Genomic DNA, 27,942 nt, shown 5'->3' with positions numbered 1-27,942 from the left:
CAGTTTTTTTAATTCAAGAGGATCAAATTTCCTGTGAGTGGGCGTGGCTTCAGCCAATTCAACCGACATGCCCACACCATCCTAGAGCAGATTTACTGCCTCATTTTTCTAGACTTTGAAGTTTAATTTTATTAACTTAGAGATGTTTTTCATGACTGAAATTTGGCCTTGTGGTTCATAACACAGTCACCTGTCATACAACAAACCTAAAATAGATATTTTTATCACTTTACAGTGACTTTAAGAGCTTTTCTGGCTTTGAAAACTGTTGGAAATATTTATGATAATTAAAGTACTCAACTCAATGACATTATGCAACATAAGAGTAAACGTTTTTTAAACTCATGTAAACATCTCAGTGTAAAAAAATCTACTTACTGTACCTTTAAATACATTTAACACAATCTTCTTCTCCATCTTAATCTTCATCCTCTCAGCAAGTTAAAAAAGGTTAAAAATATAGATTAGATGAGCTAATTAAGCCCAATTTTCCATAAGCTACACCAAACATATTAATTTTTATAGAAGTGTTAAAATGTAACAGCATATTTGTGAATACAACTATAATGTACTGTGATTGGGAGATTCATTTGTTGTTCAAACTAGTAGGCTTCAGTCCTCTGGGGAACATGAAGGTGTAATATACATTTTAAGCTTTTTTTTGTTTGTTTATTTTTAGGGTACATCTTCCTGTGATCTTGAATTTTCACCACAATAAATTTTGAATCTCAGCCATTCATGTTTGTAATTTGAGACTTTGTAACTTTGCTAATATTTGCTTTATTAGTCAGTCAAACATTGTATGATTCATCCTCTGGGGAACATCAATATTGCTGTCACATTGAAAGTAAACTGTGAATGAAAGCAATGTTCTCCTTACAGCTGAGACGGCCTGTATGAGCGGCGTGCTGGATTCCTCGGCCACATTGACCCAGTTGACGTCGGCTCCGTGGGCCAAAGCGTCGGCCATGACAGGGAAGTTCTGCAGGGCCGCTGAGCGATACAGCAGCGCCCCGGGATGGAGGCCGCTCAGATCCTCCTCTTCCTCATCTGCATCTGAAGAGAACAGAGGAGTTAAATTTGACTTTTTGTATCCTGTAGAGCCTTATCTAAACACTATACAGGATCGTTCATGCTCTCAAGTCAAATGTGGGCATCAGAGCTTAATTTATCTCACCTTTGTGGGTGCCTTTGTTGTTCTTTTGGATGTCACTGGGGCTCAACCCTGAGGAGAGAAAAAACACCCATTTTCTGGTTAATGCTGCTTACTGCTAGAACTCATGAACATGTAGGTGAGTGACAAAGCAGTAGACTACTTTGTGACATCAGCAGAGAAAAGTGAGCAATCATCCAGGCACCAAGTGAGCAAAAAGCTGAGTTATTAGATCTCTAAAAGCTCACTAACTCGGGTTTTAGGCCTCAGTGTTTACCTGTGACTCGAGGCAGAGTGGCTCGGTTTGGTTTGGGCTTAAGTGCCGGTCGCTGCACGGTCTTGTCTTGTGTGGTTGCTCGGTTCCTCCTTGCACTGGATCGCCTCAGCAGGGGGTTCATGCCCGTCTCCGGCAGCTTTCTGATGAACTTCTTTTCCACATACTTGGAGCGTATCCATGACTCCTTGTCGCCTCTGAAGGACATATATTTAGAGTTAGAATGAAAGACAGATGGAGGAAATTCATCACTCTTCACTAACTGGACGAGACAACGTACAAAACAAAAGGAGCAGACATGCAGGGATGGCTTTATTGGGATGTTTCTGGCTCCTCTTGTTCTCAGTTTGACTCAACAGCTTGCTTATGCAGCTGGGAAACAAGAATGCTAACATACCCCTCCCTGAGGCACTTAGTGTCTTTTAATGAAGTCATAAATTTAGATAACAAGAGCTCTTTTTAGGCCTCAAAATGCCTCCTTTCTTTTCAGCACACAAGTAGTTTTATTTAAAAAAAAAAAAAACTGTGTGTATTTGTAGTGCTTTAAAAGCTGATCAAAAATGTAAGGCCAGACAACACAAGGCTGAAAGCGTGTTTCCGGAGGGCGCTTCAGTCACGATGTTAACCATCTGTATCATTTACCTGCTGCACTTCCTGTCTGATGTAACACAACTTAGAGTAGAGGAAGTCATAAATAAAACTAAAGAGAGTAGAGGGCAGCTGGTATAGTCATCTAAAAACTCACAGATACACAGAGGAGGAAATATTCATGTAACTTATGAACACAGATGAGTTTCTCTAGAGTTCTGGAGGTTGGAATCAATTCAGTCACAGTCAGATGAGTGAGTGTTTAAAGTATGTACAGATGTACCATCCAGAGGCAGAGTAAGAGCTTATGTAATGTTATCAATACAACAGCAGGAGGAGATGATGAGTGTGCTCAAGTCTAGCACCTGGTAAATGATGCATAACACAGTGCTTCAAGACAAAATAATGAAAAAGTAACCACAGAAATTTTAAACTTACATGTAAAGTCATGATGTTTGCTTTGATTTGATTCAAATAGTTCCTTAATATAATGTATTTTCCTGCAGCACAATGTATCTTACTTATTACTTAAGAAATGTTTTTTTCCTTCAGACAGACTTCCAGAAAATTGGATTAATGCATACAAATAATATAGACTCTTTAAGAAAGCTTTTTTATATTGTATTTGTATTTTTGACTCCGCTACCTCTAGGACTGTATAGTAGTTGTATTTGGTTTTTGATCTTTATGATCAAATGTTGGACTTACACTCTTATTAGCAGGATATTTTACTTTTATGTCTTCATAATATCAGTGTAACTTTTGTTAAGATGTTTGAGGTCAATTCAGCCAAAGGAAAAAGAAATCTAAAATAGCTGTTGGAAAATAAAATGAGGGTTTTTTTCCACCCTTTTTTTTCTCTATTACTGTTCAATTTTCCCACTAAAACACCTTCATTTCTGTTTATTTATTTAATCTTTCAACTTAGTATTGCATTTCTATAAAGTAAGGAGACTTGTAATGGATGCATCAATTCAGTAATGATGAATGGCATATTTCCAGATAAGCTAGCTCTAAACAATCCCCTTCAATGCAAACAGTAATTTTAATATTAGACCTATTTGTTTCAAATGCCCTTATGTCATATAGTGCCTATAAAAAGTATACACCCCATTGGCTGTTTTGCTCTTCTACTGATTTTATAAATCAATCATGGTCAATATATTTTGGCTTTTTTGACAAATAAAACCCTATTTAATGGCGAAGTCAAAATAGGTTTCTATGGTCCTCAACTTGCATTAAAGGGGACATATTTTACTCTTTTAAGGCAAGTTTATATTGGTCTCAGAGGTCCCCAAAAAACATGCCTGTGAAGTCTGTTGCCAAAAAACACTCCAGTATAGGATTTTTGCATGTCTAAAAAGCCCTCTGTTTCAGCCCTTCTCAGAGCGAGCCGTTTCTGTGGCTTTAAATGGTAATTAGCTCTCTGACTCCACCCCTGACCACACCCCTCTCAGGAAATGGATGTGGCTCTCCTGATGTTACAATGTTTCAGACACTTTTATCCAAAGCTTAGGAGCTGACTGGTATTTGAACCATCAATCTCCAAGACAAAAGTCAGTAGGGTAACCCACTGAGTTATCCAGCACCTCAGCTGGCAGCTGAGAGCAAGATCAGGAGAATAGCATGGAACTTTCTTCCAGGCGAGGAGGGCCATCCAAACCTGGGGGCGGGTGCTTACTCTCCATGTGACATCATGAGGGTAAAATAGAACGGCTTGTTTTAGCACACATTTTCTGAAAGGTGGAGAAAGAGGGGTTGGAAGGCAATGGATTTTTCTGGTATTTGAGGGGATGGTGGACAGGTCAGGGGCCCATATTTTTGTTCCTGAGAAAAAGTGAATTTTGCATATGTCCCCTTGTAGGTGGGGCTACAAAAGCTTGACAAGTCACAGCCAGGATAAAGCCAAAACAATGCACGCTCATCGTGTTGTCCAATTATTGTTTAAAAAATTTCAAACCACTGTCAATTGTTGCTGATTGGTTGTACCTGGGACTGGAGGGGTGTGGCTTCTTGATGGTGATCTCATCAATCCGTGCCTCGTAGATCCTGTTGATGACCGTGTTTCCTAATTCACACATCAACTAAAAGAAACAAAGAAATAGGAACAATGGGAACCAGTTTAAGGGCTTTATTTGTTGAGTTTATTTGGAGTAAATTGTTACATAATACATTGCATAACTAGTGCACTCAGTGGATCTCTTTGTTATTGTAATAATGAGGTAGTGTAGCTGCTGCAGTTAAAAGGTTAAATTACCTTAATGAGCTCAGGCTCCCAGGAGTCCAGCGTGAGTGAGCGTACCTTGGAGAAATGGACTCCCAGGCTCCTGTTAGAGGAGGAAACATTAAAACTGATGCTTCAAGCCAAGTGTGTGCTCCAGATTGTGTCTTTATGTGTGTACCTATGTATCCCGGAGCAGACGATACAAAGTGTGATGCCTAAGTTGATGGAGGCCCAATCAGGACTGGGCTCCCCACAGTCGCAGCACTGCTTGTTCCCGGGGATCGCCTGAACCTCCTCTAGCGCTTTACAACCGGTGTTCTCCTGGTCTGCTCCTCCACCACCTCCTCCCCCACCTCCTCCAAAAGTGCCCGCTGACACCGAGCTGCAGCGCTGCCTCTGAAAACGATGCACAACAATACAGGAAAATTCAGGAATAAGGAGACACACAATGGCATCAAATTCTCCTGTATCCTCTTTGGTGAAACTCCCACAGAAACATTTAGATAAAGAAGACAATGTGTGGGTATGATGTGTCTTTGTAGTGTGTTTGTGTGTACTGTGGGCGTGCGAGTGTGTCTCTCACTGGGCTGTGTGGGTCCTCTCTGTGCTCCTGAAAGGCTGAGGCAATGCTGTTTTGGACGGCGCTGATCCAAGCCTGCTGCTGCCGTTCTGAGTCTGCCTGCAACAAACAACACCTACACAAACACACAAACATAAGCATATTCTCATAACTCCCACCCCTCTTCTTCTGAATGCTGTGATACTTTTATCCCCACACTTAGCACCGATGAAATGTACCACCATCACTTAAAAACACGTAGGAGCATCTTTGCTAGCACACTCACTTTGACGGGGAGACCACTTCAAAGCAGAAGCGTCTCTCGTTCTCAGTGCTGGGCTTCACTGTGCAAAGACGCAAGTCCTCCACCACAACAGTGGGCTGGTCCTGAGAGAAACGTAGACGGTGCATGTTAAGATGCACATTTGTGTGTTTCATAGAGTTTCAATAGTTTGGTCTCTTTATAGCATTTTATGATTTAAAAAGTACCTTAAATTTCTTCTGATACACCAGCTGATTTTTCTGAATTGAAAACCAGCGCCTGTGGGAAGAAAAAAAAACACGAAACAGCATAAAGAAAAGAAAAAGACAAATAGTAGCCACTTGATGAGTAAAACTGTACCTGCTCCATGTCTTGAAGGCATTACTGGCTCTCTTATAGAGGTATCCCTCCATGGCAATCCCGTTAGCTGCATCAGCGTTAAAATCCATGATGGAATCATCGTATGAAACATCCTGGAAATATCAAAGAGATCACTTAAGTAAGCCACTGAAATGACTTAAAACTGCATCTTTTCTTTGATTTAGTATTAAAGCAACAATATGTACGCATTTATTTTGGTGCACTTTGGCCCCCTCTAAAGGTCTCTGAGTGCAACTGCACTGTAGGCAGATTTACACGTGTCATATTCCTTGTATTTCTTGATGATGGATTTTACTGAACTCTGTGGGATGTTCAGTACCTTGGAAATTTTTTTGTAACCATCCCCTGATTTATTCTTTTCAATAACCCCTCTAAGTTGCTTGAAGTGTTATTTTGTCGTCATGGTGTAATGGTAGGCGGGGATACTGATTAACCTGTGACTGGACCCTCCAGGCACTCACATACTACAGTTACTTGTGACACATTCACTGCACTCAGGTGATCCCCATTTCACCAATTATGAGACTGCTAGCACCAATTGGCTGGACCTCTATCGGATTTGGTCCGTCACTTCCATGGGGGGAATATTAATGCAAGCACCTATTTTACCTTGCTTTGTAGAAATCTGTTTTCACTTTGACATTTAAAAAGTTTCTTCATAAAAAAACTAATTTTATTGGCCATTCTTGATTTATAAAACCAATAAAAGTGCAAAACATCCAAGAGGGTAAATACTTTCTGCAGACACTCTTCATGGAGAACTGATAAAGCAGGTGAGGTTCATGTGAGATCGCCACCTCTGGTGGATTATTTTTTAACATCCACACAAACTTAAAGGTGCAGTGTGTAAAACTTAATATCAACATCTAGAAGTGGGTTCTAGTTTGCATTTCTCTCCTGGAAACTGTGGCAACCAGTTGAATTTAATGTGTATCTGTAATGTGAATACAATACAATACAATACAATAACTTTATTTATCCTTTTTTCCTCTATGTTACCATGGAAACATGTAAAAATCCAAGATGGTGGCATCCATGGAGGGGACCCTCCCTATGTTTGAATTAAAGGTTTATTCTGAGTTGTTTTTTTCAAAATAGCTATTTTTGAATTTAGATGACTAAATACTTATTTAGATAGACCGTCTTAGAAATGTTTTGCTTTATTTTACCAAGTTTGTTCAGCTAAATGCTACTAGGCTAAATATTACACACTGCACCTTTAACAGAAAAATGTGAGTTTATGGGCAGGGATGGCTGTATTGTTCAAACATATGGATTTTTTATTTTCATACATAAACGGAGCATAAAGGGGCTTTAACTTGTACCGCAATCTGCTATGAATAACTTCTACATGGAGTTATGGGCTTCTAATTTTTGCTTTCTGTGTGGCTTCTTTCTCAGTCAGTACCAAGTCTGGCTAACTGGCTTCTTTTTAGGAAAAGGATGGTGTGTGAACTAGTGCTCTAAAGCTGTACACACTTATAATAAGAGAACCATGAACCGCTACTGGTTACATAGTGCTAAAAACGTGCTACCAGGGCTCTCTGCGGAAATGGGATAATGCCATACAATTAGTTTAAATTTGAAGCTACTGTTTCAAGGTGGAGAACTTACATGATGCTACAACAAATTTTTAATTTAATAAAGTTTCTGGGGGAAAAGTATGCTTTTTAATGTAATTTTTTGTGGATGTTTGACCTTTTTCTTGATCGCAGCGTGTCTTTGCTCCATGTCTCTCTTCTCCCTGGCAGCGTTGAGAACAAACTGTGTGTGCTGTAAGAACAGAAATACACACTAAAGTTAGCCTTCAAAAACAACCTTCAATTTTTAGAATAACATTTCTTGGACTGATAAGATTGCTAAATTGATCCGTTCTTTGGGACAACAACCAAGTTTACAGTTTTACAAAGCTTTAATATATAGCTTATGAAATTCAGAATACATGAGCTGATGTGTGTTTTTCAGAAGGTAAACCAGTATGAAGATGCTATGTTACATGCTTACTGGGAACATTTGAGCATCAAACCCACTACATAGTTGAGATATTCAATACTTAACTGGTTGGCTATTTTGTAAAATGTAGAGGAATATTTACACTCAAAATGAGACCATAAAATGAGAAAATTAGTAAATTCAGAAGAGCTTTGTGAATGAAAACTTTCAGCTACTCTCCTGAAATTTCTGCTGATGAAACTGAAAAGAAAGACAATTGTAAAAAAGTTTCAGTTAGTCCTTATTGCTTCATCTTTGACATATTTGCTTCTGTGAAAATGGCAGAAATGGAGAGACATCCACAAGTTCAGGGTTGTTTATCGCTCCTGCTGAGTTTGCTCTTCAGGAAACAGGAATTAGGAAGAGCTGAACCTCTTCCTACATCCTGTGCCAACCTGAGCAACAACACTGATGTTTCTTTACTCATAGAGAGTCTGTTTAGTGTTTCACTCTCCACTGTTTCTCCCTCATCTGCTTATTCTTGTTCCTATCATGTCCTGTTGAAACAGGAAGAAGCCTTGTAGTGGTTTGATTTGGCAAGTGAGCGCTGACAAATTCATTTCCTGTTTTAAATTCTTAAGATAAAGCAAAAACAAGCAGAAATTGTACTGCTGATGTACAAGGTTGACCATGCAAAAAACAGCGAAGGACGAACTAGCACGCATACACAGACACGCACAGACGTTTAAAATATTTCCTGTTGTTGCTCACTTTTCCTGTCACGATTAAGTGTGATATCTTCCTGTGACTTCTCGTTTCTGATGCCAAGAACTCATCTGATGCAATTTAACAAAAATAGTGTCCTTTTATTAAATGGAGAGTGGAGTCTATCAAACGCGAACATACCTCTGTTTACATTCAGTGCTTTTCCAATATCCTTCATTTCCTTTGGTCAAATTAATTTTAGAACAACTTCCTTTCTCCAAAAATCTCTGCAAAATGTTTAAAACACTCAACAGAGTTATGTTCTTTAACCTCAACTTTCAAAGATTTGTAATAGGACAAGTTGAAACCTGCAACTGCTCACAGCGCACCACTCTGCAATGTTCTGAAAGCCTGTCAGGTGGCACTACTGCAATCAAGGAAGTTAACAGGACAAAGCTTGTCCTCCATGAAAACACTCTAGCACAGCTAATCTAGCTAATGCTAAAAAAAGCTATGTAAGCTACATAGGTAACATAGCTATGTTGCCAACATAGCTAAAGTTTAAGCTAATGGAACTATCTAGCTTATGCTACAGTTGCTAAAGTTAACATAGCTTTGTAGCTGGTGTTATCTATGTTGAATTTGTAGCTATGTTAGCCAAATTAACTATGTAGCTGATGTAGCTACATCAGCTTTAGCTATGTTTGCCAAAGCTCATGTTGCTAAAGCTAAAGTAGCTACATTGGCTTACATAGAAATGGTGGGTAGCTAAAGCTAACAAAGCTAAAGCGACCCACCATTCGCATAACAACTTGTAAAACAGGTTTATACATAATTCAGACCTCTGACCTTTCTGTTTTATTTATGTAATGTTTCTTAGTCTGTAATGTTTGCAATGTAGTTATTTCATAAATGTAACCCCAGACTCGGTTTATAAATAAAGTTAAATTAAAAATCCCGAACTAGAAATATGTTGTTTTGTCAGATTACAGAACTTTCATCCCGACAGAGGCGCCGTCTTACAGTAGTGGTCTGCAAGAGCGGGCGTCTGCCAAGGTCATCTGTGGGCAGCAGCCAGACCTGTCTTAACATTTCGGGCAAGAGCTATGCTAACCCGCTGGCTTGCCTAGAGTCAGAGAAGTCTGTAAGCTAAGCATGCTGCTAAAGCTAGGAAGTGATTAAAAAAGTAAGCATAAAGGCTAGACACAGTCTGGTCTTTTCTAAAGGTAAAGTCATACTTTCATAAATTTGTACTTTAAATAAGATGAAACAGGTAAATTTGTCAGCCTTTAGAATCGGGCTAGGCTAGCCGTTTCCCTCTGCTTTCCATTCTGTTGCTAAGTTAGGCTAATCATGTCTGGCTCCTAGGCTAGCATAGCAACTTTAGAGTTGTCGCAGACTTTTTGTCTGACATTAAAGCAACTTTTGAAGCAAAGAAGACAATTTAATCTTTAGGTTCTGTACATTTACTTTCTCACATTTTACCAGTCACTCACATAAAGCTAATGTCAGGCTATCTGTCTCTTTATTCTGCATACCTGCTTTTTATTTAGCTATAACTGCATAAAACTGTCATCAATATCTGTGCTGTTACTTAACATGACTGCAACAAGATCAGCAGAGCAAATAAAAGTTTATAAAGTAAATAAGATTAATCAGCCCCGAATAAGCAGTTACCTCATCATTTAGCTTTCGTCGATACTCGTCCAATTCTGACAGCGACTGGTGGCCATGTTGGAAGAAATTAGCCTGGGCCTCCATCAGTGACAACATCTAAGAGAAAGCACATACAACAGCTTTTATTAAGATATCCCAAATCATGCCATCATAATTACAGGTTTAAAGAGGTAGAGTCAGCAATTATCAGACAAAACAGTCTTAAAGTAGGTTAACGTGAACTCACTGCCGTCACAATGTCCGTTTTCTTCTTAGCCTCAATGACATTAATCTGAAACAAAAGGAAGCAGTGGTTACAGGCAGTGCTCATTTTTCCACAAAAAAAACCTCTGGCCACTGGCCAACCTGTGGGAGACACAACCACGAGTCTGGAGAGGAGCCCTGAGGCAAACGTGTTATCATTCAAAACAGCAGAAGCACAACAGTAATCAGACGTTCTGGTGTTTCCAGGCCGTTTAAGATACCAAGGGTTCACTGGTTTTGTGACTGGTTTTCCCTGCTTGTTTTCCTTTGGGGCTTTGGAAAGTTCTGATCATGTTTAGTGTGCTGCGGGGTCTTTGGACTTCTTTGACTTATTCTCTTTGTTCATTATATTTTGTATGCAGTGTAGCTTAAGATGGACCCTGCTCACACCTGCTTTTATTTTGCTAAATTTAGTTTGCATGCAGGTGTTAACATGCAGGTTAACAGGCACAGAAACAACAAGCAAATCAAGCACAATAAAAAGGAGCAAGAAGAAAAGACATACAAAGAAAGTTTGGAATACTAGACAGAAGTAAACCAAAAGGGATAAAACAGCAGCAGATCAAGGCTAAAAATAGAAACACCGCTAACATCATCCAGTCCACTGAAATCAAATGTAATATGCAAATCAAAGTCAGATTTATGGAAACCTAAATATAAAGCTGACCTTGATGTAGTTTTCATTACATCAAGTAAATCAATCTTAGAAAAATGGAGGATGCTTCACATCCTTGGTTTGTAACTTGTGGATCGTGGTGAGAACCATTTTTACCGATGAGGGCCTGGAAAAAGAAGTTGTGGTGAAACACTGAAGCTTTGCTTTTTCTTGACAGACACGACTTTTTTTCTTTGTTCTGTCTGTGTCATGTTCTGCACGATATTTAATAAAAAAACAGTTAACTTGGTTAAAAATGTAAGAATTTGGGTTGCAATTTGTCAGGAGTTGGCACTGGATTCCAAGGCTGGACCAGTTCAAAACCACTGCTAGAGAAAGGGAAATGCAAGAGATAGAGACATTTTCATTTAGTTATCTCTAACCTTGCAAGGCTAATGGATTCGCAAGATTTCATGTCTGTTATCAGGCAGATCTATATTCCAAAGTCTCAGGCTGATATGCTTATCCCTAGTCAACGAATAACAACCAATCAGCATCATGTGAGAAGAGAGAGGTGGAGCTATAGGTGTGGTTTAGTTCTGCTGAAGCCTGGAAACAAGCAGGAGCATGAATAAAGACTAAGTTTTATCAGTTTTATCAAAACTGTACCACATGTCATTAATCAGTATTCCTGGCTACCATTTCATAATAAAGACAACAGAACACTCCAGACAACTCAGGGAAAAGGGTAGAGGGTAAAAAGAAAGTGGCAAAATATCAGAAAATCATGGAGGACAATCTTATTCAGTCTACAAGAGAACTATGGCTTGAGAGAAGATTTATTTTCTAGCAAGACAATGGCCTGAAAGCATACACTAAACACTACATGGAAATGGTTTAAAGACAACAAGGTGACTGTTCTGGAGAGGAAGATTCAAAGCAAAGACCTCAATCCAGTAGACAATTTGTGGCCAGACTTGAAAAAGGTTTTTCACACCTGATCTCAGACCTGATAGAGCTTTCAGTAGTAATGCAAAGAACAATGGAGTAAAATTGCAGTGTCCAGTTGTGCAAGCCTGATTGAGACCTATCCACACAGACTCAGTGCTGTGATTGCAGCCAAAGGTGCATCTACTAAATAATGACTTGAAGGGGGTGAATATTAATGCAGTCACTTATTTTACATTTCATTTTTTATTGGCATTACTCTGTAGAAATAGAGTCTTTTTTCTGGTCTAAAAGCTTAATTATATTGATCACAGTTGATTTATAAACACAGTAAAACGGTAAAACATCCGAGGAAATTAATACTTTTTTTAAGCACTGTATATTACATATTCTGTGTAATATGTGAAACAGTGTACCTAGAGTGTCAGGTTACTTCATCTCACCTCCAGAACGTAATCCAGAGCCTCAGACCGAAACGTCCTGCGTGCGTTGAGCAGAGCATTACTGGCCTCCTCCACTTCATGCTGTTTCCCTCGTGGAGCCTGAGCGTTCCTCGACAGCGCCCCCTCCAGACACTCGCTGCCACGCTCAAACTCCTTACGCACATCTTTGAAGCGTCGGACATCTCTGGAAGACAAGGAGTGGGAAAAAATGATCAATCATTTTGCTCCCTGGTTGAGTACTTCACTTTTATTTGACAAATTAAATGAGTAAAATAAGGTTTAAGATAGCCATTGGTTAGAAAGTTTCCTAGACACACAACACTGAACTTTGGGAAATAGATATAGGAAGATACAAAATAGACAGTGCTGATTTCATAGGTTGTTATGGAGGGAATTAACAGGTTTTCTTGAAAAGACTGTGACATTTTGAACACTTTTAACCAAATGACATATGTGCAATAATTACATGGGCTCAATTTATGGCTTTTTTCAAACTATATTTTGTTTATTCTTATAGTTAAGACTGTAAGACTACTTTTACTGTCATTCTGTGATCAATGTTATAAAATTATTATATATTACCACAATAATATTTATTATGTCAACAGTCAGCACACTGTAAGTGGGGCAGGTAGTAAATGAGATTGTTGTTCAGCTCATTTGTGTGTGTTTTAGTGTTGAATTATATTGTTAAATCCAGTGTAGCTTGTTTGCATTCCTTTTAGCATTTGATAACAGATTTGGGAGTGTAGAGGGTTGACTCTTCAGCTAAAAATCTAGATTGTCTCTGTTGTCAAGTGTTTTTAGACATCCACTCTAACTTGTGTAGCCCTCTATATTGTTCTCAGTGCTAATGGAAAAAATACACAAAGAGAAAATACTTTGGCTTAAACTTGGTAGAGTGGAGGAAAGGGAATCAGTCTAACAAAGGTGGTTAATTATAGCAAAGATACCAGCAGGAAAAGAAAATAAGATGAAACATAAAGCAGAGGCCACAAAAACAGCCCACTCACTCTTTGACAAAGTTCTGCAGCTTCGTTTTGACCGCCTTCTGCGTGACCTCGATTACTTCCTAAAGGAGACAAAAGAGAGACAGATATAGATCTATCACAGCGAGCACAGATAGATGCTGAATGTCAAAGTGTGTAACAGCAGACTGCAGCCTTGTTTGACCACAGACTACGGCTGATAAGTGTCATGTCTGAATTAAGATTGTGGTGCAATAACAGCGAGTCAAAAGGAGACAGACAGGCAGACAGACTCACCTCCTGTGCATCCAGGATGAGAGACAGCTTCTTGGAAAATTTCTCCAAACACTCCTGAGGACAGATAACTCAGATTAGATTGTGTTATGAAGCAGCATATAAAGCAGCATTGTTATTTAGACTCTTTGTGTGTCCATTTGGGCAACAAAAGTACTTAAGTAACTGTTTTTGGCTGTTTTTGTTCTCTAAATTGTGTTTGATTTGTTTTGTATGTTTTGCTCTTTAGCTGGCAAATGCCATGTAGCTAGTTGCTAATAAATGGCTCACTGGTGACTGTGGGACAGTAAGGAAATAGATTTTTTTTAAATGTGTAAGGTAGTTGTAGTAGTGCACGGGCCTTTTTTGTGGAAATGATCCTTAACGTGAAACAAGAATCAATGAAGTAGCATTTTGGATTTTAAAAACATAATAATGAGTTTTTTTAATGAGTTAATTGCCACTACAATATTTTAATGAATCAATTAAAACTTTCAGTTCCCAGATATACTCTATGGAAGCCCTGAATAATATGATACTAAAAAATACAATGCAATACAATATGATGCAGTTTGATACACTTTGATACAACACGATGGGATACGACACGACATGAATAAAGAATGAAGACATAAATGGAATAAAGATCTGGTCTATTATCTAGTTCTTCACTAAACTATTTTCTGTATAATCAAACAGTTCATCAGTTAAGTTATTTCCAAACAAAAGGGGTTATTTACCTTTAAGTAATTAATTGTAGATTTTTTTTAATGATTGCTTAAATTTATTATATTATAGATAGATTTATTCATTTAATTTTAGGCAATTATATTACAGGTACATTTTTCTTGAATTTCATTTAGTTTTAGTATGTTATGTATATTATTTTTGATTTTCAATTAATAATATCATTATTCTGTTTTAACCTAAGAAATAAATGGTAAATCAAAGGCCTTAATATCTTTATTTTTATATTATGGTTTATTTATAAACAACTACTTCAACATTTAATTCTAATACTTATTCATTAATTTATTAATGTCTTCATTATTTATATATGTATTTATTTACTTACTTATTTTTAATGTATTTATTTATTGTGGGATAATGCAATTAAATTAACATTACACTTAGAAAGTAGAAATATGAATAAAATCTAAAGGCCACTCTAATTATTGATTAGCAAAATACTGACACCATTTTAAACATTAAATTAAATTAGTTAATTTATTATGACCTTGAGAAAACAGCTGTGAAAAACTCCTTTTCACAAGAAAACCAGTGTTGTTTTACCAAGATGTTGAGATGAATTGGGATTGAAGAAAACAACCATTATACTCGTTATTATGGGGAAAAGTTGTTTCAAATCTGCTTATGCTTGTCCATATAGGGCTCCTGTAGAAAGTTGTTAAAACTTTACTTAAAACCTCTGGTATCATTATGGACATAGTTATCTAAATGACAAATTTTTCATTTTGGCTGTGTTGCTGCATTAGGTGTAAGAAGGCTTATTTTTGATAAATTTTGAAAGTCAGATTTCATCTTTTTTTGGGTCTGTAACACACTGAACAATTTTGATAAATATTACATCCATTTAGAAAAAAAATCAATAATATAATACAATAATATAACATTCATAAAAAAATGTATAGAAACATTTTTGCTAACTTTTTGTGGGATAGATCTTTCAATCAACTACATTACTGATCAAACAACTTAATATTCAGATATTTTTAGGATTTTAACCCTTTAAATGCTAGTTTGAGTAAACAATGTCACTGTTGATTATTATGTAAAAAAAAAAATAAATAAAAATGTTCATTTCTATGATAGCTAAATGTTAGCTGGGGGTTTTTAAAAATTCACTGTATAAGCTATGCTGAAGACCAGCAACAAAAATAATTAAATGCATTTTTTAGTTTTTGTGCCGTATCCGATCTAAAATGGCCATTAAGAACAAAACCGTCTTCTCCAAAACTGCCAAAAAAATTACAGAATATTTTATTTTTCCACTTTCTGGGTTAAAACTTTTGTACAATTTTGGTCTGGATCAAAACTACCAAATATTCAATTATTTTCAGGATTTAAATCATCTAAATGCAAATTTGATTACATAAAATCACAGTTTTACATAAAAATACCACACCAGAAAGTCAAAGTGATATCAGAGGGTCAAATAAATGTGAAATTAAGGAGAATGAAAAGAGCATTAATCTCTTACAGTTGTAAAATAGCACTGCTATTTTTTTAGTCTTGTTCCATTCCACTTGGGAAAAAAAATCTCCTGTTTGAGCTCTGTTTCTGTTCTCCTCAGACTCCTTTGTTTGAATCATTTCTCTCTTTAACAAATAACAGCTCTTCTATTGCTGCATTCACTCTGCAGGCCCATGTGACCTGATTCTGATCTTTTTTGCCCTCGTATGACTCAGACCTAATTTTCATGGCAGTTTGAACAGCTTAAGTCATATTGAATCTGTTTTCTGTTCTCAAAATTGGGCCACTTCATTCATGGATCCAGAAAACAGGAGCAGTCATATTTAGATTTTTTTATCAATCATACTGCTGTTTTGAAAAGGATCAAATAAATCTATTAACTTCATGTACAAACAACACTTCCTTTAAGTGAATGTGACATAATCTGGGTGGAGACATATGCAGCAGGGTTGCATAGTTAACTCCAAAGTGATTACGTACACCGCTGTGTCCTTCTCACCTCCATCATGTTGTCCCCTGAGCAGTTGTGTCCCAGATCCCGCAGGCCACTGACAAAGCTCTTGCTGGTCTGACAGTAGACTTTGCTTGCCTCCAGCATGGCCTGGCATTGTTTCACAAGCTGGATGACAAAGACATGCAGTCATATTCCTCCTGGATACTCAATGAGACACACTCGAAGTGACTAACGGCCAGTTATAACCAGTATGAATAATTAAACATAATGAGGAGTTATTCCAGGAGTCCGCACATTAGGGCAATAAAACAGCAAGAGTTGGACGTTTTTCTCATCGAGCATGCTGAATGAAGCCTCAAGCTACTGCTAAATGCTGTCAGGAGTTCATTAAAATGAACTACAGCTAGAACAATCAGGGTTTTACAAGCTAGATGTTCAGCCTGAATATTGGCTGTTGTATATAACTGTCATAGCCAGTATTTTATTTTACATAAAGACAGAATTGTATTTTTTTTTAAAGTTACAACATGAACAACTCATTTTTAAGGATAAAACTTATTAAAGAAATATTTTTTTCAGTGAAAGATGCATTTATAGACGTATGTGGATTTGTTAGCTTAGTTACAAGTATGCTAAAGAATGCCTTTCTAAACTGCCAGTTAACAAGAAACATTATTACGTTAGTTACAAAAGCATAGCTACATGACAAATAAAAGTCTGACATTTGTGTTCCTTCAAGCTCTCTTTTGTTCTGTTAGAGAAACATTTTCTTCTTAAGCTGGGAATATATGCTAAATGAATGCTAGCTGCTAGCAAGACTAGCTAACTGGTTGTGGCACAGTGTCAGTCTGAAGAAAGCAGTAAAATGAACTAAAGATAAAGTATACCATTAAGGTGCAAAATTAAGCTGAAACAATGTTTAAAACAGCTAAGTAAAAACTCAAGACTTCTGGATAATGCTCTGTAGTAAGTCTCAACAAGGCTAATGATGAATGTTAATGTTGGCAGTTTAAACCTCTTGAGACCAGAGCTGTTGTTAGGAAAGCATTTTAGTTCCCCCCTCTTATTTTCAATAAATAGGGTCTGATTTGTGAAAACACTAGCCTTGTCTTTGAACATGAATTCCTGGAAATTTTCCTGTCCAAAATCCAAACAAATTCCCTAAAAAACTACAACTGTAGATCACAATTGTAGAAAATGTAAAAAGGTGTATTTCAAGTATTACATTAAAAAAAACAAAATACTTTAAAAAGTTCTCAAATCTTTCAGTGAAACTTTATCATAAAACCCCCCAAAATTAAATGCATATTCCTGAAAATTCTCAAACAAATTTTTCAAATATCCAAGCAAAATCCCCGTTAAAATTTAAAAGCAAATTCTAAAAAGTGTACAAAAATTCTGCAAAATTCCATGAAAATGACAGAAACATCAAAACAAATTCCCTGAAATTTCCATGAACATTCCTGAAAACTTCATAGGATGATCCCTGCCCTGAATTACCAATCCAATTCCCAAAAATTCTCAAATACATTTCCTACATTACCATGGAAAAGCCAAAAAAATCAAAGCAATTTCCCCAAATCTTCCAATGAAATTCCAAAATGTACAGACATATCCCTAAATTTCAATGAAAAAACTTGATCCTTTTCTAAGTAAACTCCCCAAAATATCCAAACAGCAATTCATCCCAACATTTCAAGCAATTTACTTAGACTTCAATGGACATTCTGGACAACTATCTCAAAAAAATTATCAGGAATCATTATTATGTTGTGGGAAAGCCAATATGTAATGTTCTCATACGTACATACAGGGTCTTAGGGGGTTAAATTATATACTATGAAATGGGATCATATGATGATCTCATATAACGAGATCATTTGATCAAAGAAAAGCACATCTAACTAAAGCAATCAGAAAGCATGTGATCATTGACCTGACGCACCAGATAGACTGTTTCATATCCCCATTGCATGGACATATTTCCCATTCATCTGGGAAAGCTCCTATACAAAGTGTTTGGGAAGGGCGTGACATTTTAAAGAATTCTTGGAAGGTGATTGGAGGAATGTTCTGTCAGTCACATTCATTACAGGCTTATCAGAGCAACAAGACAAAATGAGGTAGTAGGCATGTGCAGCTACAGTAAATAATGTAAACTCTGCAGGCAGGCACTGTAGTAGTTTCTGTTGGTGGATAAAACTCAAGCTGAGCCCAGTCAGGAGAAGTTTAAAGACATCTTCTTTGTCAAAAAAGCTTTCAGTGTGGTTCTTTCTCCTCTTTTAATAAAGATTGCTGTCCAGATCCAATAAAAAAAACTGTTGCTAAAGCTACATTCAGGGAAACTGTTTCACCAGCAGTTAGCCTGAATGTAGCTTGAATGTTGTTACAGTATGACTAAACCCCCTTTGTAACTATTGCAAACTGACACTTTACTATAGATACATCTGAGCTAAACGCTACACTGATAGCAGCCATTACTGCTGGCTTCCAGAACAGGTAAACCCCACCAATAGCTACCACTTTGTTCTCTTCAAATGATGCTGATTGGTCTGGTCTCTTTTCAGATTAAGTTTTGCAAGACGGATCTTCCGGATGACAGGAATCTGGCCAATCCATCAGCTTTGCAAAGTTAATTGACCATCTGGACTACTTTAATTGTTTAATTGTTTAGCTGGGATGATGAGTTGTTTTACAGTGACAATCCCATCCTTAGCAGTCTTACGGGGTTTCCTAACCTCCACTAACTGTCTGGTCAGTGGGTTAAGGATCCACTGACCAGATGGGAGGGTTTCCGGTCTGGAAATTTCATCAGTGTTTTTTTCAGATGATGTGGTTCTGTTGGCTTCATCAGCTAAGGACCTCCAGTAGGTGTTGAGGCGGTTTGCAGCTGAGTGTGAAATGGCTGGGTAGAGTGTCAGCACCCAAGTCCAAGGCCATGAGGAATGACTCTTTGCCTCCAAATGAAGGAGTTCAAGTATCTCGAGGTCTTGTTCCTGAGCGATTGCAGAATGGTCCATGAGATCAGTGCTGCATCAGAAGTATAGCAGGCGCTTTACTGGACTGTCAAAGTGAAGAGGGAGCTGAGACTAAAGGCAAAGCTTCAATCTACCAGTTGATCTCCGTTTCACCTCTCACCTACTGTCACAAGCTTTGTGTAGTGAAAGAATGAAAGAATGAGATCACAGATACAAGCAGTCAAAGATGAGATTCCTCAGGAGGGTGGCTGGGCTCAGCCTTAAAGGTAGGGTGAGGAGCTCGGACATCCAGAGGGAGTTTAAAGTAGAGCTGCTCCTCCAGTTGAGGCATCTGATCAGGATGTCCCCTAGTTGCCTCCCTGTGGGGGTCATCTGGACACGTCCCACTGGGAAGAGATCCCGGGGCAGACCCAGGACTTGCTTGAGGGAAGTTCTAGGTCTGGGAAGAGGTGAGAGAAAACCTCTGAGTCCCCTAGAGTAAGTTTAAAAGCATTGCTTGGGAGAGGGATGTCTGGGGTTTTCTTGCTTAGCCGGCTGTCCCTGGGACCTGACCCCAGATAAGTTGAAGAGGATGGATGGATGGATGGATGGAAACACAACATAGATACTAAAAACAGACTCAAGACAAACAATAATACTGACATATAATTTTGTACTTTGTGGCTATGTCCAGGACCTTAAATACAGGGATTTCTCAGACAGTTTCTGTTTATTTAGGACTAACATACTGCTAAGCCTAAACGAGATCCTACAGTTGATTCAGTTGATAATAGCATCCTATTACACCAAACGAAGAATTACTTTGGCCTATCTGGATCCATCCTTCAGTTGTAAGATGCATTGCTGATTAGAAAATGGATTTCTCATACTTTTTACAACTAAACAAAGACAAAATGGAAATCTTGATAGTAGACGAACAAAAAAAGAGGCAAGAGTTCATCTCCATTGCATCATCATTTCCCCTACAGCACAGTGAGCATGTCAGAAATCTTGGTGCCATGATTGATTCTTATCTGAACTTCCAAAATCCCATAAAAAAAGCAGCATCCTACCATCTGAAAACATTTCTAAACTCGGGTCACAATCCTACTTGGAAAACTGGTCCATGCGTTCATATCCACCTGACTAGATTACTGTAACGCCCTCTTTGATGGACTTTCTAAAAAGTCAATAGGAAGGCTGCAGCTCATCCAAAACACTGCAGGAACATATTACACCTGTACTAATGAGACTTCATGGCTGCTGGGTCAGTACAGGATCGATTCCACTCTTATCTATAAAGCATGGATTTAAGTGTGCTCCTTTGTAGGAGACCCCAGCATTAGTACATGCAAAATGCTGTACAGATTACTGCAATGTGTCTCCAGATCATTAATTATTATTTCTGGAATTTTTGTTTTTCTTGACCCATTGATTGTTTTGTGTCTGTTTTTATCTTCTGTAGAGTTTACAACTGTGTAAAATGTGCCATAGAAATAAAACTGAATCAAATAACTGCGTCTCCAGATTTCTCTCCATTTTCCTCTGCTGAGAAATTCTCTTGGTCTGTCTATTTTAGACAGTAATATGAGATTTCAGCTACGAGGCATTACTGTTTTTGCTCCAGGGCAAAGGCAACAAGAGCAGAGGGGTTTGAACCCAGTTAGTCAAGATTTTCTAACCCCCCTCCTCGCCCTGCAGCAACAGGCAGCGGTGTACAGGAAAAGTTAAATAAACCAAAAGCTCTGACTTTCTGTTGAATTTCTATGTTTGATTTTTTTTAGAGATTCTGGCATTTTCGTGATTTTTTAAATGCCATGAAGGAACAGAAATATATCAAACTTGTATGAGCACAATACAAAATATTTATTAATGTTTTAAAGCAGAACAAGCATCAGTTCTGTGTGTTTTAGGACAATACAAAGGGGAAGCATCACCTGCAGTCACTTCCTGCTCTCTGTCAAGTGAATTATACCTCAACTATGCTTCCAGCCTCTCACTTCACCTCCTCTTTACATGATGAGTGTGTGACCAGAAACATTTGATGCCTTTGTGTGCATGTGGAAGTAAGATTTATAAAAATTAGGCAGTGACTCAGTGTGATCTTATAGTAGTACACGTAGATGTGGTGCGCGCCTCTCACCTTGTCTAGTCGTGTCTCAAGTTCACTGACATCATTTTGGACCACCTCAATTTCAGCTCTGAAACACACAAAATACATAGAGTCACACATAAGAGGTGAGGGTCATTCATTATTCCTGCAAAACTTCATAGAGACAAATTTGCTTCCGTACAGTTTTTCACATATCAGATAGTGCATAGTGTTGTTGTTTTGATGCTTTTCAGAAGCTAAAGCACTCACTGCTGTGTCATTACCTCAAAAGGGATATTCTTGTGAATACAGTTTAATTCCAATTACTTTTAGTAACTTTAAGGAAGAAAATAACCTATTTAACTTAAGCATTCAGCTGTTTTCATGAGTATGTATTACTACCAAAAGATATATATAGTTGCTGACAGTTTCCAATGGGAAAAGTGGACAGAAAATAGACTCGTGATCATAATCAGATATAATACTAATTGTAAAAGGTGCAAAGTGGGTGATGTGTTAAAAGTTTCTCTGTTGAAAATGCATGAATTTAATAGCAAACCCCTGAGTGCCTGTATAACTCAGTTAGAAGAGCAGGCTCCCATACACAGAGGCTACAATCCTTGATGAATTGGTCGCAGGTTCAAATCCTGATCCTGGAGCTGTTTGGTGCATGTCGTTCCCACGCTTTCTCCTCATATTTCTTGTCTCTTAAGCTTCCCTGTCTAATAAAAGCAAAAAGCCCTAAGAATGGAGGGGGGCATGGCTAATGAAGCTAAATTGAAATCAGATAGGGTAAATAAATGTTATCTAGGGAAATAAATGTTTTGAGAATGACACAAGTTATACATATTATTGACATGTTTCCCATCCACTGCAAGTCTCCTTTATTTCTTTCACATATTAATCTTGAACAACAATGCCACCCAAAGTAAGCTTATATAATTGTCTGCTATTAACATAGACTGAAAGATGCACTTTGACCTAGAAAGTGCAATTCCACAGAGTCCAGAACATCATCCTCGCTATGTTGAAGTTGGTCCCCACCAGGGCTGGGAAATTCAATGCTAATTAGATTAAATTGCAATATGGACGGCTGAAATTTAAAAACTGCAGAAGTTGCACTACTTCTTTTACTTGAAATGTGTCAAAATAGAAGTTTAATGTGTTCTTTTTGCAGCAGAAATTTTATGCACATGATGCAAACATTCAAGTGTCATTTTTTCAGAATGGTTTACAAAAGTTCTTTATATGTATATTTTCTAAAAAACAAAGGACATGAAAATGATAATCCCCTCAATAAAGCAATCAATATCAAATTTGAAATATGAGCAAAAATGATGGCAGTTAGATGTCTTCTTAAACACAGGTCATTCTATCTAATATTGATGAAGCTTAGCTTTAGTTCACGGATGTCATACACAGTCAGCAGTCAGCTGACAGCCAGCCGATACAGCGGTGTATTTAAATATGATATACTTCTCACTAATCCCTGCTTGCATTAATGTGAAGCACAACACTGCTGCTGCTGGCAAAGCTTAACATCCTCCACCCCAGCCTCCTCCTTTATAGCATAAAGCTTATTGCACCCTCTTATTAAGATTCATGCTACTACAAATTAATTGCTTCTGAAATAATTCATTGTTTTCAATACACAGTGTCATTAATGTTCCTATCCATATGGAGGTTTCTAGCTATGTGCTCCCTGGAAAGTCAAAGCATGCTGCTTGACTAACCTAGAGAGCATCTTTTGAGCAGAGCCTTCTCTGTCAAGTAAAACTGTATATTCATTTTGCAGTAAAATGGTTAAATGGATGATGAGAGTGTTCTTGACTAAATGTAGGTTATAATATCGAATGCTTTATTCCTTGTATTTATTAAAAAATACACAATACAAGGAAACTAATAATATTTGCATATAAAATTGCAATTGCAATACTGGCAAAAATTGCAATTACATTATTTTCTATTTATTCGATTCTAATCTTGTTCAAAATATCCCACAAATATATCACATAGCTAAACTGTCAGCCATTAGAGTGTCTAATCTCTCTCTTTGATGGATATATGATGCTAGTTAAATGTAGAAGATATTGATGCTTGTTTTCATACTACTGCGAAGTAGCAAATTGTTGGTTAATGCCTTTTTATTGCAAAAAAACTGACCACCAACTTCTGCATACTGTCTTATTTGCACAAATGCGACGTCAGTGTTTTACAAAGCTTCAGTGCTTGTTGCTACTGCAGTCTTTGTCAACCTAATCACGAATAAACAACATTTAACCAGAGCTCAGGTGCTCTGTAACAGTGAGCCTGCAGAACGGCCCTTCTTGCAAGTGTTGTAGGTGTACAAGCAAATACCCAGCTTGTTGCTCAGTAATGTATTAATAAACTTTGTTCTAAAGCCAAGAGCTGACCCTCTTGAGCATCTCTAGCATGCATGCACAAAGATGTCCTGTGCATGGCTAGTTTGTTGGTTTTTCGACCGAACAGTATCTTTTCTCTCTGCTCACACTAAGAGCTCGAGTTTGTGGTTTCCGCTGCCTTCCACCAACAGTACAGAGATACAGAGAGACAGAGAGAGACGTGAAGGAGAAAGAGGCAAGACAGAGCAGAGAGAGAAGAGAGGAGGGCCTGAACAGACAGTTACTGTTTGTCTTTTCTGTGTCTGTTTGTGTCTGAGGTCATGTCCTCTTGAAATACAACCAAATGACAGGATGAGAACCAGCAACAGGAGGCCACAGGGCAGGAAGTTAAAGTATTTTTCATTAAACAGGCACCCATTTTTTAATTTCTGTCTGAATTAATGTCACATTTTGAGATGCATGCGAGACAGAGAGCCAAAAGTAAATGAAGACAGAGCTGAAGCTAAGTTTCCGCCGTGGTTGTCCCCACAGAAAAAAACACTTCCTGTCTCTCCTGTTGATCACCTCAACACATCTCGCTTCACTTCCTGTTTCCCTCCCACCCTGCCGTTACCTGGCAACAGGAGGCAGCACATTAGAGTGGCTATCATGAACTGTTATTTATCCCCTTCTCTCCTGTGTTTTCTTTATGTTCTTAACTGTTTTACTGTGTTTATATTAAGTGGCGACTTTCTGCATTTAAAAAGGAAGGACTTAAGGCAGCTCCAGTTCTTCATCGGTTAACTAGTTGATTAGGTGGAGTCGCACTTCTAACTTAGCCACTGCCTTCATTTGGCTAAAAACTCTTCCTCTGTAACTAGTGGGCTACATTCCTGTTTTAAACAGTCACCAGCTGCATCCCAATTCAGGTGCTGCATTCTTCAAAGGGCATAGTTTAAAACTGACAGCGTAATGGTGTCAAAGGCTGTTGATTTCAAAAGCATCGTAAGGCTTTGAAACTGTTCATCTGAAACCAGGGAGCTACATAACTGAGATGACATCCATGTTTTAATTTGTAACCAGCTGAGTCCCAATTCAGGATCTGCATCCTTCAAATGGAATAGTTTAAGACTGACTGCATCACAGTGGCATGTCAAAAACTGTCAATTTCAAAGGTCATCATAAGGCTTTAAAACACTTCCTCTGAAACCCGTGGGCTATGTCACTTAAATGACATTGGTGTCACAAGCTGAGCCCCAATTCAGGGGCTGCAGCCTTCAAAGGGACTAAATCCTACCTTATTTAATCTTCACAGCTATCTTGTTGCCTAAAATAAAGCACCACCTTAACAGACCGGGGAGCTCACTTGTCATACTCCTGCTCCTCAAACATTAGCGTGGCAGCCAGCAAACAAGTTTTGTAAAAGGAAAATTATCCTAACTTTACTCACTTTTATGTGTGAGCAAATAATGACAAAATTTCAACCTAACAGTATTACCCCTAAACATACTGTATGAAAATTAAACTAAAACTGCCCAACAATCAAGTTAGCTAGGTGCAAGCTCATTTAAGGTAGCTTGAACCAGAAATATGGGGCTTATGGCGTCATTTGCATGAAGTAAAGAAGAGAATGCTAGTATGATACGAACAGCACACTAACCTGAGTTTTGTAGTTTTGTAGCATGTGGTTTCAAATGCAGATTACATCTCCATCTCATTTCAGATCATCCTGAGCAGTCTACAAAGGTTAGCCCTTCAAAGGATTCTTACCCTGAAATGGGACTTAACTTTTGCCAATACCTATTAAGAGGAGGTAGCACATTTGCCATTCTAATGCCATTTTCTTTTCTTCTCCTTTACCTCCTTGCTTTTTAGTCTGTATCACTGTGTTATGATGACTTGTTCCTCCCTCCCTTCTTTCCTTCCCTCTCCCTCTTTCCTTCCTGACATGAGACCTCAGCGCAGTATCAGCCACTACTCAAACTTTCCACCACTGCTCAGGCCTCAAAAACTCAAACAGAGGGGGGAAAAAGAGGGAGGCTGAGGGATTTAAAACATGCCAAATCAGCTGGTAGGGACACAGGCGGTTGTGACTCAGGCAGGAGACCAAAAACTGTCAGGACACACCCAAGCCCTGCCAAACTCCCCCTCTCTCTCTCTCTCAGCTGCTTGCAAAACCAATTTAGAGACACTTCCCTTTTGATTAGCACACCACATGTTGACTGTGTGTTGAAAGAAAAATGATTGGGTACTCTCAAATACAGTAGGCCTAGAGTTACTCTGACAGCATAGTTTGAAACTTTTATGGCTTTAAATGACGTTGTGTACACAGCTTAATTTAACTGTTAGCATGTGTGCGAATTCAGGTTTTTAATTCTACAAATACAGAAACAAAAATGACTAAATTTATCCTCTCTATAGCTTGTAACACTTACCACTAGAATAAGGATGCTGAACTTCTTGGGCTATTTTGTTAATCTGAGGTTTAATGACGTATAGAAATACAGATTTAAAATTGTTTTATAGCAATGCAAACCGGCATGCATCCCTCAATTGACCTTAGTGACATGACATGGTTGACCTCACCTAGAACATTGCTTTAACACACACGGACATAAAGTAATTTTTAGTGTCTGAAACCCATCATTTTCAAGTCTACATTAAATCATAAACTTTTAAAAATACAAAAATCAATAAAGGTATATATTGCTTTTGGTTAGTTTAGTGAGGTTTGACAACTTTTTTTCAGCCAAAGTGGTAAATAAGCCTTAATCTAGTGTTTTACAGACAACTCAGAGTTGAACCTTTATCTATTTCCTACTCGACAGGTGAAACTTTTACCTGAATCGCGGAGAGTCTTTTAAACACTCCTCAAAGTCCAGCTTGACAGTCATCCCTCCGTTTAGGTCTTTAAACACTTTAAAACTGTAATTTCCCGAATCCTCTCTTCGGACAGTGGACAGCAGACCTCAAAGGCAGTTCTCAGTTTTGACGCTTCACACCGGCAGCTCGGCTCGTTCCTGTCATTGGACGGATTTTTCTTTCAGTAGTATAATTTGTATTCCTCTCACAGCTCGTCCCGTCCACTTCTCCTGTTTTTTAGGACGCCTTGTGCCTGAACTGAAACTCCTCTGTGTTACATCCGAGTCGAAAGGCGACCTGTCAACGCTTATGAATAAACCCGGGGGGATGCTGGTGGCGTTGTTACCATCTTATCCGGAAAAGGAGCAACAGGTTGTACGGAGGAAATAGCAAAATACGTTCCTTTTGATCATCCCGTAACGATTTTCCCGTATGAGATCAATCGAATCAGATGGCAGCCGGTGGGTTGGATGTTTCCTCCCCAGGGTGCCGACTAGAGTACTACTCTCTCTCTCTCTCACACTCTCTCTCTCTCTCCTCACACACGAGGTCCAACCCCCTCAAATCGCACATCGCACTACTTCCGGGTTTCTTATGGTAAACTGGTTTTGAGGCACCAAAATCTACGGAAGACAGCTGAGGTCCAGCAAAAAAACAAACAAACAAACAAACAAAAAAGGTTTAGAAGGACGATTTCCGTTTACTTTTGTCTCCAGGAAAAAGACAAATTACAAGAAAAAGTCCAAATTTAGGGGAGAAAAATAGAAAAGAAATTGTCAAAATGCTCCAAGACAGTCTGGCTGACAAATCATAGACCTTTCATCTGAGATGCCATATATCTCACGGGAATACATGCAAAAACTTGAGAAGTAAAATCAAATCAAAATTCTGTTTAGGGTTAGGATCAGTGTTTAGGTCAGTGTTTCCCAACCATTTTTCCTTGAAGCCCCCCCTACATGTACCTAAGAAAAACTCTAAACAGCTGTGATATCAGAAAAGACTAAACATTAAGAAAACATGACAAAATGTCATGACAAAAGTTGGTATGTTGAGAAAAAATTACTTAATGTTGAGAGACATGAAGAAATAACGGGGTGCAAATCCAAAATTGTTTGTTAACATTATATTTGACATTTTGACTTTTGTCACATTATGTCCGACTTTTCTTAAAAGGCATGCTAAAAAACATTTTCCATCTCCTTCTCTTTCCCATTCCTTACCCTAATCCTCTCCAACACAAAACACCACGAATGATCTGTTACACTAAAAACCTCTAATACAAATTCTAGACTAACCTTGCCATGCTGAATTAAACTGAAATTTTCACTCTATCAGCTTTAATCTGACCCTAATATTTGATATCATACAGCATAATTCAGCAGGCCATCCTCTCCCCCTCATTTGGTTTCTTCAGTGGCTGTTTGTGTGCTGTCAGTTTCAGTCAGCTGTAAACGCTCCCCATGCAGAGAGACTGGGTGTGTATTCTTGTCTGGCAACCTTGGCTGCTTTGCTTTTGTTGAGGTGATAAGAAGGCTCTTTATAAGCCAGTCTCTTTTTAAGTAAATCCTTAATATGGAAGCTTATTATTGCCAAAAATTAAGAAAAAATAGGCACATAACTGTTTAAAACTAAGGGTGATTGACTCCTTGCTTGGATACAAAACTGCTTTTATTTTGAAAGACAAAGGAATCTTTGAGTAGATCTAAGATCATAACATGAACTTAACTACAGAAAAAAGAAACCTGATATGCATTGAAAAGGAAATAAGAGAACAGTAAAAAGGAATAGTTTGATAC

At 38.1% G+C, this 27,942-nt stretch overlaps 1 protein-coding gene across 2 annotated transcripts in view; it reads right to left on the bottom strand.

Annotated features, from left to right (window-relative positions):
• The window catches only part of acap1 (ArfGAP with coiled-coil, ankyrin repeat and PH domains 1), a 32,779-nt gene extending 6,102 nt beyond the window's left edge, over positions 1–26,677 (bottom strand). For both annotated transcript variants that reach the window (XR_005991464.1, XM_041779217.1), the window contains exons 1-19: positions 26,126–26,677; positions 20,994–21,051; positions 15,939–16,058; positions 13,250–13,303; positions 12,998–13,056; positions 11,985–12,168; positions 9,982–10,026; positions 9,756–9,851; positions 7,140–7,214; positions 5,421–5,533; positions 5,288–5,339; positions 5,085–5,185; positions 4,823–4,934; positions 4,418–4,635; positions 4,273–4,342; positions 4,005–4,099; positions 1,431–1,624; positions 1,178–1,225; positions 881–1,056 (exon numbers count right to left, since the gene is read on the bottom strand). Coding sequence is in view for 1 of the 2 variants with exons in the window: in XM_041779217.1 (XP_041635151.1) it covers positions 881–1,056; positions 1,178–1,225; positions 1,431–1,624; positions 4,005–4,099; positions 4,273–4,342; positions 4,418–4,635; positions 4,823–4,934; positions 5,085–5,185; positions 5,288–5,339; positions 5,421–5,533; positions 7,140–7,214; positions 9,756–9,851; positions 9,982–10,026; positions 11,985–12,168; positions 12,998–13,056; positions 13,250–13,303; positions 15,939–16,058; positions 20,994–21,051; positions 26,126–26,178 (1,923 nt within the window). In the remaining variant the exon portion in view is untranslated. The remainder of the gene's footprint in view (positions 1–880; positions 1,057–1,177; positions 1,226–1,430; positions 1,625–4,004; positions 4,100–4,272; positions 4,343–4,417; positions 4,636–4,822; positions 4,935–5,084; positions 5,186–5,287; positions 5,340–5,420; positions 5,534–7,139; positions 7,215–9,755; positions 9,852–9,981; positions 10,027–11,984; positions 12,169–12,997; positions 13,057–13,249; positions 13,304–15,938; positions 16,059–20,993; positions 21,052–26,125) is intronic.
• Positions 26,678–27,942: the final 1,265 nt, after the last annotated feature.

This window comes from Cheilinus undulatus, linkage group 22 (assembly GCF_018320785.1).
Source record: "Cheilinus undulatus linkage group 22, ASM1832078v1, whole genome shotgun sequence".
Classification (NCBI taxonomy): Eukaryota; Metazoa; Chordata; class Actinopteri; order Labriformes; family Labridae; genus Cheilinus; species Cheilinus undulatus.
This window is presented reverse-complemented; position numbering and strand designations above follow the sequence as displayed.